This window comes from Monodon monoceros, unplaced genomic scaffold, assembly GCF_005190385.1.
Source record: "Monodon monoceros isolate NGI ecotype Baffin Bay Population unplaced genomic scaffold, NGI_Narwhal_1 Super_Scaffold_13, whole genome shotgun sequence".
Classification (NCBI taxonomy): domain Eukaryota; kingdom Metazoa; phylum Chordata; class Mammalia; order Artiodactyla; family Monodontidae; genus Monodon; species Monodon monoceros.
In genome coordinates, this window is record NW_021703769.1 from 66,563,314 (window position 1) to 66,575,698 (window position 12,385).

A 12,385-nucleotide genomic window follows, 5' to 3' on the forward strand; every position below is an offset into this window, starting at 1 on the left:
GTGGCCTCTTCCGTTGCGGAGCACAGGCTCCAGACGCGCAGGCTCAGCGGCCATGGCGCACGGGCCCAGCCGCTCTGCGGCATGTGGGACCTTCCTGGACTGGGGCACGAACCCGAGTCCCCTGCATCGGCAGGCGGGCACTCAATCACTGTGCCACCAGGGAAGCCAAGTCATCAATTTTATACACATCAGTGTATACAGGTCAATCCCAATCGCCTAATTCATCACACCACCATCCCCACCCCCCCGCGGCTTTCCCACCTTGGTGTCCATACGTCTGTTCTCTACATCTGTGTCTCAACTTCTGCCCTGCAGACCGGTTCATCTGTACCATTTTTCTAGGTTCCACATACATGCGTTAATATACAATATTTGTTTTTCTCTTTATGACTTACTTCACTCTGTATGACAGTCTCTAGATCCATCCACTTCTCAACAAATGACCCAATTTCGCTCCTTTTTATGGCTGAGTAATATTCCATCGTATATATGTACCACAACTTCTTTATCCATTCGTCTGTCGATGGGCATTTAGGTTGCTTCCATGACCTGGCTATTGTAAATAGTGCTGCACTGAACATTGGGGTGCGTGTGTCTTTTTGAATTATGGTTTTCTCTGGGTATATGACCAGTACTGGGATTGCTGGGTCATAGGGTAATTCTATTTTTAGCTTTTTAAGGAACCTCCATACTGTTCTCCATAGTGGCTGTATCAATTTACATTCCCACCAACAGTGCAAGAGGGTTCCCTTTTCTCCACACCCTCTCCAGCATTTGTTGTTTGTAGATTTTCTGATGATGCCCATTCTGACTGGTGTGAGGTGATACCTCATTGTAGTTTTGATTTGCATTTCTCTAATAATTAGTGATGTTGAGCAGCTTTTCACGTGCTTCTTGGCCATCTGTACTTCTTTGGAGAAATGTCTATTTAGGTCTTCTGTCCATTTTTGGATTGGGTTGTTTGTTTCTTTAATATTGAGTTGCATGAGCTGTTTATATATTTTGGAGATTAATCCTTTGTCCATTGATTCGTTTGCAAATATTTTCTCCCATTCTGAGGGTTGTCTTTTCGTCTTGTTTATGGTTTCCTTTGCTGTGCAAAAGCTTTGAAGTTTCATTAGATCCCATTCCCACCCCATCCCACCCCTCTAGGTCATCGCAAAGCATGGAGCCGATCTCCCTGTGCTATGCTGTTGCTTCCCACCAGTCAACTATTTTACATTTGGTAGTGTATATATGTTGATGCTACTCTCACTTTGCCCTCCCACTGCATGTCCTCAAGTCCGTTCTCTATGTCTACCTCTTTATTCCTGACCTGCAACTAGTTTCATAAGTACCTTTTTTTTTTTTAGATTCCATATATATGCATTAGCATACGGTATTTGTTTTTCTCTTTCTGACTTACTTCACTCTGTGTAACAGACTCTAGGTCCATCCACCTCACTACAAATTTACTCTGTATGACAGACTCTAGGTCCATCCGCCTCACTCTAAATAACTCAATTTCGTTTCTCTTTATGGCTGAGTAATATTCCAGTGTATATATGTGCCACATCTTCTTTATCCATTCATATGTTGATGGGCGCTTAGGTTGCTTCCATGTCCTGGCTATTGTAAATAGTGTTGCAATGAACATTGTGTTATATGTCTCTTTTTGAATTATGGTTTTCTCAGGGTATATGCCCGGTAGTGGGATTGCTGGGTCATATGGTAGTTCTATTTTTAGTTTTTTAAGGAATCTCCGTACTGTTTTCCACAGTGTTCTGAAGTTTAATTAAATCCCATTGGTTTATTTTTGTTTTTATTTCCGTTACTCTAGGAGGTGAGTCAAAAAAGATCTTGCTGTGATTTATGTCATAGAGTGTTTTTCCTATGTTTTTCGCTAAGAGTTTTATAGTGTCTGGTCTTACATTTAAGTCTTTAGTCCATTTGGAGTTTATATCTGTGTATGGTGTTAGGGAGTGTTCTAATTTCATTCTTTTACATATAGCTGTCCAGTTTTCCCAGCATCACTTATTGAAGAGGCTGTCTTTTCTCCATTGTATGTTCTTGCCTCCTTTGTCGTAAATTAGGTGCCCATGTGTGGGTTTATCTCTGGGCATTCTATCCTGTACCATTGATCTATATTTCTATTTTTGTGCCAGTACCATACTGTCTTTATTTATTACCGTAGCTTTGTGGTATAGTTTGAAGTCAAGGAGCCTGATTTCTCCAACTCCGTTTCTCTTTCTCAAGATTGCTTTGGCTATTCAGGGTCTTTTGTGTTTCCATACGAATTGTAAAATTTTTTGTTCTAATTCTGTGAAGAATGCCATTGTTAGTTTGATAGGGATTGCATTGAATCTGTAGATTGCTTTGGGTAATATAGTCATTTACACAATATTGATTCTTCCAATCCAGGAACGTGGTATATCTCTCCACCTGTTTATGTCATCTTTGATTTCTTTCATCAGTGTTTTATAGTTACCTGAGTACAAGCCTTTTGCCTCCTTAGGCAGGTTTATTCCTAGGTATTTTATTATTTTTGTTGCAATGGTAAATGTATTTCCTTAATTTCTCTTTCTGATTTTTCATTGTTGGTGTATAGGAATGCAAGAGATTTCTGTACATTAATTTTGTATCCTGCAACTTTACCAAATTCATTGATTACCTCTAGTAGTTTTCTGGTGGCATCTTTAGGATTTTCTATGTATAGTCTCATGTCATCAGCAAACAGTGACAGTTTTACCTCTCCTTTTCCAATGTGTATTCCTTTTATTTCTTTTTCTTCTCTGATTGCTGTGGCTAGGACTTCCAAAACTATGTTGAATAAGAGTGGCAAGAGTGGACATCCTTGTCTTGTTTCTGATCTTAGTGGAAATGCTTTCAGTTTTTCACCATTGAGTATGATGCTAGCTGTGGGTTTGTCTTATATGGCCTTTATTATGTTGAGGTAGGTTCTCTCTATGCCCAATTTCTGGAGAGTTTTTATCATAAATGGGTGTTGAATTTTGTCAAAAGCTTTCTCTGCACCAATTGAGATGATCATATGGTTTTTATTCCTTAATTTGTTAACATGGTGTATCACATTGATTGATTTGCATATACTGAAGAATCCTTACATCCCTGGGATAAATCCCACTTGATCATGGTGTCTGATCCTTTTAATGTGCTGTTGGATTCTGTTTGCTAGTATTTTGTTCAGGATTTTTGCATCTATGCTCATCAGTGATATTGGTCTATAATTTTCTTTTTTTGTAGTATCTTTGTCTGGTTTTGGTATCAGGGTGATGGTGGCTTCGTAGAATGAATTTGGGAGTGTTTCTCCCTCTGCAATTTTTTGGAAGAGTTGAGAATGATTGGTGTTAGCTCTTCTCTAAATGTTTGATAGAATTTGCCTGTGAAGACATCTGGTCCTGGACTTTTGTTTGTTGGAAGATTTTAAATTACGGTTTCAATTTCATTACTTTTGATATGTCTGTTTATATTTTCTAATTCTTCCTGGTTCAGTCTTGGAAAATTGTACCTTTCCAAGAATTTGTCCATTTCTTTGTGGTTGTGCATTTTATTGACATATAGTTGTTTGTAGTAGTTTCTTATAATCCTTTGTATTTCTGCAGTGTCAGTTGTGATTTCTCCTTTTTAATTTCTAATTTTATTGATTTGCGTCCTCTCTCTTTTTTTTCTTGATGAGTCTGGCTAAGGGTTTATCAATTTGGTTTATTTTCTCAAAGAACCAGCGTTTAGTTTTATTGATCTTTGCTATTGTTTTCTTTGTTTCTATTTCATTTATATATGCTCTGATCTTTATGATTTCTTTCCTTATACTGACTTTGGGTTTTCTTTGTTCTTCCTTCTCTAATTATTTTAAGTGTAGGGTTAGATTCTTTATTTGAGAGTTTTCTTGTTTATTGAGGTAAGATTGAATTGCTATAAACTTGCCTCTTAGAACTGCTTTCACTGCATCCCATAGGTTTTGGGTTGTCATGTTTTCATTGTCATTTGTTTCTATGTTTTTTTTTTTTTTTTTGCGGTACGTGGGCCTCTCCCTGCTGTGGCCTTTCCCGCTGAGGAGCACAGACTCTGGACGCGCAGGCTCAGCGGCCATGGCTCACGGGCCTAGCCGCTCCGCGACATGTGGGATCTTCCTGGAACGGGGCATGAACCTGTGTCCCCTGCATCGGCAGGCGGACTCTCAACCACTGCGCCATCAGGGAAGCCCTCTATGTATTTTTTTATTTCTTTGATTTCTTCAGTGATTTCTTGCTTATTTAGTAGTGCACTATTTAGCCTCCATGTATTTGTGTTTTTAACAGTTCTTTTGCTGTAATTGATTTCCAATCTCATAATGCTGTGGTCAGAAAAGATGCTTGATACAATTTCAATTTTCTTAAATTTTCAAAGGCTTGATTTGTGACCCATGATGTGATCTATCCTGGAGACTGTTCAGTGTGCACTTGAGAAGAAAGTGTATTCTGCCACTTTTGGGTGGAATGTTCTATAAATATGAATTAGATCTATCTGGTCCATTGTGTCATTTAAAGGTTATGTTTTGTTATTTATTTTGTTTGGATGATCTGTCCATTGGTGTCAGTGGGGTGTTGAAGTCCCCTACTATTATTGTGTTACTGTTGATTTCTCCTTTCATGGCTGTTATCATTTGCCTTATGTATTGAGGTGCTCCTATGTTGGGGTGCATAAACATTTATAATTGTTATATTCTTCTTGGATTGATCCTTTGATCAATCAATCAATGTAGTGTCCCTCCTTATCTCTTGTAACATTCTTTATTTTAAAGTCTATTTTATCTGATGTGAGTATTGCTACTTCAGCTTTCTTTTGATTTCCATCTGCATGGAATATCTTTTTCCATCCCTTCACTTTCAGTCTGTATGTGTCCCTAGGTCTGAAGTGGGTCTCTTGTAGACAGCATATATATGGGTCTTGTTTTTGTATCCATTCAGCCAGTCTGTGTCTTTTGGTTGGGGCATTTAATCCATTTACATTCAAGGTTATTATCGATATGTATGTTCCTATTACCATTTTCTTAATTGTTTTGAGTTTGTTTTTGTGGGTCTTTTTCTTCTATTGTGTTTCCTGCTTAGAGAAGTTTCTTTTGCATTTGTTGTAAAGCTGGTTTGGTGGTGCTGAATTCTCTTAGATTTTGCTTGTCTGAAAAGCTTTTGACTTCTCCATCAAATCTGAATGAGATCCTTGCTGGGTAGAGTAATCTTGGTTGTAGGTTGTTCTCTTTCATGACTTTAAGTATATCCTGCCACTCCCTTCTTGCCTGCAGAGTTTCTGCTGAAAAATCAGCTGATAACCTTATGGGGATTCCTTTGTATGTTATTTTTTGCTTTTCCCTTGCTGCTTTTAGTATTTTTTCTTTGTATTTAATTTTGGTTACTTTACTGTGTTTCTTGGTGTGTTTTCCCTAAGGTTTATCCTGTATGGGACTCTCTGTGCTTCCTGGACTTGGGTGACTATTTCCTTTTCCATGTTAGGGAAGTTTTCAACTATAATCTCTTGAAATATTTTCTCAGAACCGTTCTTTTTCTCTTCTTCTTCTGGGACCCTTATAATTTGAATGTTGCTGCATTTAGTGTTGTCCCAGAGGTCTCTGAGATTGTCTTCAATTCTTTTCATTCTTTTTTCTTTATTTCTGCTCCTCGGCAGTTATTCCACCATTTTGTCTTCCAGCTCACTTATTCATTCTTCTGCCTCAGTTATTCTGTTATTGATTCCTTCTAGTGTATTTTTATTTTTCATTTCAGTTATTGTGGTGTTCATCTCTGTTTGTTCTTTAGTTCTTCTAGATCTTTGTTAAGGATTTCTTGTATTTTCTCAATCCATGCCTCCATTCTATTTCCGAGATTCTGGATTATCTTTACTATCATTACTCTGAATTCTTTTTCAGGTAGATCGCCTATTTCCTCTTCATTTATTTGGCTTTGTAGGTTTTTACCTTGCTCCTTCATCTGTGACATATTTTTTTGCTGTCTCTCTCTCTCTTTCTCTCTCTCTTTTTTTTGATGGGTGGGATCGTGTTCCTGTCTCACTGGTTGTTTGGCCTGAGGCTTCCAACACTGGAGTTTGTAGGCTGTTGGGTAGAGCTGGGTCTTGGTGCTGAGATGAGGAACTCTGTGATATCTCACTCTGATGAATATTCCCTAGGGTCTGAGGTTCTCTGTTAGTCCAGTGGTTCAGACTCGGAGCTCCCACTGCAGGAGCTTCAGCCTGACCCTGGGCTCATGAACCAAGATCCCACAAGCTGCATGGGGTGGCAAAAAAAAAAAGAACAATAAGAAAGTAAAAAGTAAAATTAGACTAGGAAACTAACATATGTTAGAAAGAATAGAAAAATAAAAATATAGATGAATCAACCAACTGAAAGGTATGTCATTATCACAATATCAAAAAAGAGGAGGCGGGAAAAGAAAAAAAAAAGGAGGGGGAAAGGCCTTGGCTGTGGAGAGTGGGACCTAAGCAAGGGCGAGGTTTGGGTGGTGGGTGGGGCCTATGCTCAGGACCCACAGGGCAGGAAAAGGCCCTGGGGACTGTGGGGGGTGGGGCTTGGGCTCAAGGAACAGAAGGGGCCCAGGCGTGCCCCCCACCCCTGGTCTCAGGGGGCGGGGGACCTCACCTGGCAGCCCAGCAGGCTTCCTGAGCTCTAGTGGCGGGGCAAATGCCCTCCTCTCCTCTCCCGCTCCTCTGGTCTCAGAGGGCCCCTCCCGCCTGCCTCTCCTGATCTCCCTGGCCTCCCTCTTATGCCCCCAAGGACCCACGTGGCCTGGAGGGGGCTTTGGAGGGCAGGGGATCAGCGTGGGACCTCAGCAGGCTCCTCAAGCCCGAGTGGGCAGGGCAGTCGCCCTCTGCTCCTCCTGGAGAGTCCCTCCCACCTGCCTCTCCTGATCTCCCCAGCCTCAGGGGCGCCTATCCTCTCTGGCCTCCACTTCTCCTCCCCACCTCAGTCCCCCTACATCCTACCGGTTCACTGTGGGGTTCCTCCCATCTCCTTGAGTGTCAGAGTCCCCCACCAGCGGCCGGCAGGAACCCTAGTTGTGGGGAGAAGCCAACTCCTCGTCTTCCCACAATGCCATCTTGACTCTCCCTCCTGCACTATTGTTTCTGACTGCTCCTCCCTTGTCTCTGCATCCCCTCTCTACCCTGATTAGCAACCGTTTGAACGTGCCCTTTGGAACTCAGGGAAGGTCATGGAGGCTGAACAGAACGGCTCCCGTGCCCAGGAGCCCCACAGGGTCCTGCTTGTTTCAATAGTATGTAGTCAGAAATGCTCGAATCCTTCTCCCTGAGATTCCTCACTAAGATTTATCCGTGGAGGAAAGTGCAAAGCCAGCAAAGAGCAACTTTATTGTTAGTTGGGGTTTTGCTTCAAATCTCGAAGTAGAGCTCATGAGGCCCTTGGGGACTCCTTTCTTCTATATTAGGTAGGCCTAAGGACATTTAAAACATACTCAAAACTAATTCTTGGCTCCTATAGGTTAACATAGGAAATACAATAATAGGAGATACAAAACCAAGAGGAGAGAGGGAACTTACTTGTCCTAGGGCTTGGAGTGGAGCTGGTCCAGACCATTCATGCCCAACCCTCTTAGGGTGAGGCCACGGTCACCCAGCAGCCTCCTGGGAGAGGGAGAGAAAGAGAAAGATGGTGGTGCAGCTTTTAAAGCCTGTGAAGGCTCCACCCACCAAGGCTGGGCCAATCAGTGTCTTGGACTCTGACCAACCAGATAGGTTCTCCTCCTTTGAGGCTGAGTAGGGGAGTGAGAGAAGCCTTGAGCTCCCCCTTCAGGCCAATACCAGTGGTGAACAGGTGTTTCTTTTTAGGCAGATTTGAGACACTCATTTCTCAACTTTAAGGTGAATTCTCAAAGGCCAGGGAAGTGTTTTATGGCACAGAGCACTGGGACTATTTCCAGGAACCAGATGTATTTCTGCATCTCATTGCCTAAGAAAGGAAACATGGCTGGTTAAGCCCAACGGGGAGCCTTTAGTTTCCTTTTTTGATTTCCAAAAAATTGTTACTAAGGTAGCACCTCAATGCTCGAGCAGGACAAGGGGGTCCTGGGGTCCTTCTGCATCCTGGGAGCCCTGCAGGGTCCCACAGCCAGAGCAGAGCTGACTCAGCCTCTAAAACTTGGCAGTTCAGAGCTGTGCAAGGGCCAACACTTCATCTGCCTGACCGCAGAGGCTTGGAATGTCATGAAAGAAACCTTGTAGCTCATTAAGAAGATGCAGGCCAGCAAGAGCCTTCAGGGATGGACAGGATTTTAGGCAGGCTTACTGAGACAGAGTTTTCATGCAGCAAAATTCACTTTCTTTACATATAGTAAAATTCACCGCACTTGATATATAGCACATTCCACTCACCCCATAAAAGTTCCCACATGCTGTCCCTTTGTTGTCAGTCCCCTTTCCACCCCCAGTTCTTCTTAACCACTGATCTGTTTTCTGTCCCCATAGTTTTGCTTTTTCTAGGATGTCATTTAAGTGGAATCATATAGCGTGTAGCCTTTGATTTAAACAGAATCCAACAGCATGTGTTTGACAGCTTTATCTTACCCAAATTCTTCTGAGATTCATGAATGTTACCTGTATCAGTAGTTCATTCCTTCTTACTGCTGAGAAGTATTCCATTGTGTGGACGTACCACACTTCGTTTATCCGTTCACACGTTGAATGTTGAATACTTGGTTGGTTCCAGACTTTGGCTATTATAAGTAAAGTAGCTGTAAACTTTCAGGTTTTTCTGTGGATAGATGTATTCCTTTCACACCTAGGAGTGGGACTACTGGGTCATATATTATAAGGGTATGTTTATAAGAAACTGCCACACAGTTTTCCAAAGAGGTGCTACCACTTTGCATTCTCTCCCCAGCATTGTAGGAGAGTTCCAATAGTGTTCTCTCCACATCAGCACTTGGTATTGTCAGTATCAATTTTCTAAAATTTTAGCCATTCTGGAAGATATAAGGATTATTTTTAAATTTTGTAAATAACAGTTTCCTAAGGAGAAATGCTCATCATTTTAATAGCACATAAAATAATTTCTACTTATTCTGTCAAATTATTTGCTCACTTGTTCATTTCCTGTCTCTATTAGAATGTTTTTAAAAGGCACCGGCATCAATAAATAAATGTGAATGGATGAATGAATGAATGAGTGAATGAATTAGGAGATGGGTAGCATATAGCAAAGGCTGGAACATCAGATCAGCCCTGGGTTGGAACCTAGGGCCCATGATTTTAACTTTTCTCTTTCACAGAGAAGGCAGCTTTCAGGCTGGGATGGGAAAGAGAAGAAGGAACTTTTTGGTTAGAGTAGCTCTTGAAGGAGAAAGACATCATGCAGAGCCAGAGAGTCATGAAGGGCATGGCATATTTGGGAGTATAAGCAAGTCCTGTGTACTGAAAACATAGTGTGTGTTTGGGGTCATAGTTGGGATCACATGGGGGATCTAGTAATAATAATGCAAAAGCTTATACTCCTTACTGTGTGCCAGGCTGTTCTAAGATCTCTACATAGGTTAATTCATTTATTCTTCCCAATGGTCGTATAGCTTATATCATTCTCTCCATCATACAGACAAGGAAAATGAAGCAGAAAGAAATTAAATAACTTGCCCCAAATTATGCATCAAAGAAGAGCCCAGGCAGTTTGGACCTTTAACTACTGCACTACATTGCCAGGTTAGGAAGGGCATGTTAGTTAGTTAAGGAATGGTGTAAGCTGCTGTAACAAATAGCCCCCAAATATAGTGACTTGAACAAGACAGAAGGTAGGTTTTCTCTCAGATGTCTGTCCAAAAGTACTAAGTCCAGGGCTGGTGGGTGCAAGTTTGGGTCCAAGGTGATCACTTCCACTTCTCACCATCTTCCAGACAATGGGAAGGGAAAAAAGGGCCCTGGAGGCTGTACACCTTCCTTTTAAAGGAATGACTGAAACACGTACATCCCATTGGCCAGAACTCAATCACATGGACACACCAAGCTGCAAGGGAGAATGGGAAATGTGGTCTATAGTTGGGCAGCCACGGCCTCTGCTAAGACTCAAGGGTTCTGTTATTGAAAGGAAGAATGGGTATTGGTGGAAAACCGGCAGTCTCTGCCACAACCTGTAGACTATTCATTGGACTTTGAACTCTGTCCCGTAGGTGATGAGGTCCTATTGGGGAGGTTTCATGCCCAGACTTGGGTTTTAGATCATCCAGAAGTTGCTTGGCTGATAAAGGAGAGAGAAGTAGGAGCAAGGCGACCTGTTTACCTGATCTGTCTGGTGTTTTGTTTGCCATCTGGGGAGTCCTTGCTGCAGATAGGAGTCAGTAGGTTGGGTTCCCAGCTGGAGGACTTGCAGGCACAGTGAGTGTGCTGGGGCAGGATGGGAGCCACCAGCTGTCTTAGGCATTCATTCATTCAGTGGTTACTTATCAAGCCCCATGTTTGGGCACAGAGCTCCAGTGATGGTCCCAACAAGTATGATGAATGCTGGGGGCCAAGTTCAGTTCTCTAGGAGCTCTCCAGTGATGCACAGTGCAGTGTGAAACCGGGGCATGCCACACTGATGCCAACCTCTTTTGTTTGTTTCTTTTGACCTTAGGACCCCCGGAGCAAACACAAGTTCAAGATCCACACGTACTCCAGCCCCACGTTTTGTGACCACTGTGGGTCGCTGCTGTATGGACTCATCCACCAGGGGATGAAATGTGACAGTAAGTACATTTGCTCTCTGGCAGCCTCTGCTGACTGGGCTGCTTCCTCATGGTCTACAAAACATTCTCCCAAGTCCTGGGTGGGCTGGGTACCACTTGTTTGTTGCTGAGTAACAATAACCATTTATATAGCACATGATTCTGCAAGGCTGTCCTTTAGGTCTGGGCTGGGCTTACTCATACCTGTGTGGTGGGTTAGCAGGTTGGTGAGGGGCTGTCTGGGCCTGGAGGGCCTCACCCACCTGTCCGCAAGGATGGCTGGCTGTCACCTGGGTGATGGGAATGACGGGGGTTGGGGGACCACATGTCTTTCGTCCTTCCGTCCTGAGCAGGCTATCCTGGGCTTGCTCACACGGAGGTGCCAAGTGCTTTAAGAGGGCAAGTCCCACTGATCAAAGCAAGTCACATGGCAAGGTTCACAGTCTGTGTGGGAGGGGACAGTCCACAGGTGTGGACACAGGGAGGCGTGGTCAAATCGGGGCCATTCCTGCAGCCACGCACACAGCTGTTGCCAGCACCAATATGCGGGGCTGATGCCTTTCTCTGCAGAGAGAAAATCTGCCTCCCTTTAGCACCTACAGTTTATGCTAGAAGGCGGGCAGGCGTGTGATTCTCTGACCAGGCTGGGGTGGGAAGAGGCAGGAGGGGGCAAGACTTCTCTTTATTAAGTGAAGGACTGAATGGCCCGAGGGGTGGGGGAGCCAGCAGGCTTTGAGAGCTGCAACTGCAAAGGGGACGGGGTGGAGATAGGGGGCTCAGTGCTGGTGGCTCCCAGAGGCCTGTTGACCCCAGCATGTTGAGCAGTCATGAGGCCAGACTGTCCCTGTCACAGGGGTCCTGAGGCCCAGAGGACACAGAGAGAAACTCTCAGGGGCAGAGAGTGACAGAGAGGAGTATGGGTGTGGATGGGGAGGAAGGGGGCAAGAGACAGAGAGAAACACACAATCACAGACAGGGACGGATTCAGGGGGCAGATGAAACGTGCGCCCAGGTGTAGGGAGCGATGGGTGAGGCTACAAAGAGGCCCAGCTAGAGAGAGACTCAAGCAGGAGGGACAGGCAGACGAACCAACAGACACAATGATTGGAAGTGACACAGAGAGAGATGCCCTCAGTCAGGCTCCTGCAGAGATACCGAGATGGAGAGAGAGCAGAGACAGGCAGAAACACACACATGGAGAGACACAGAAAGAGATGGAGACAAAGAGGTGTGACACAGGCCCAGAGCATGAAACAGACCTATTCACAGATGCAGCCGAGGCAGTGAGAGACACATGCTGAAGCAGAGGAGCAGAGACCCAGGAAAGAGACGTACACCGATATGGGTACCGAGAGGCAGACAGAAACAAACAGGGCAAGAGCCACAGAGACACGCGTGGTGAATGGGGGCTCCCAGGCAGACACATAACAGAGGCGGGGAGAGAGCGGTGCAGCTGCCTTCTGCTTGTGGGACACTGATTCCTCTTAGCGCACGTGGGGCCCCAGGTGGGCCTCAAGGACAGAGAGGGGTGGGTGGGAGGCAGCTCGGGCTGACGCAGAGCCCTGAACGTGGGCACTCAGGTTCCAGGGGGCTCTCCCTTCCTCCCCACCATCCTTCTCTCCCCACGATTCATTTCCTGCCTCCTGGAGCTTGGGCGGGCTGAGAAGGGGTGTCCTCAGCACCCCCTGCCCCTGGGG

General features: G+C 44.3%; 1 protein-coding gene across 5 annotated transcripts in view; it reads left to right on the top strand.

The window, feature by feature from the left end:
• The window catches only part of PRKCB (protein kinase C beta), a 309,888-nt gene that overhangs the window by 155,546 nt on the left and 141,957 nt on the right, over positions 1–12,385 (top strand). For all 5 annotated transcript variants that reach the window (XM_029221907.1, XM_029221908.1, XM_029221906.1 and 2 more), the window contains one exon: positions 10,598–10,709. In XM_029221907.1, coding sequence (XP_029077740.1) covers positions 10,598–10,709 — 112 coding nt within the window. The remainder of the gene's footprint in view (positions 1–10,597; positions 10,710–12,385) is intronic.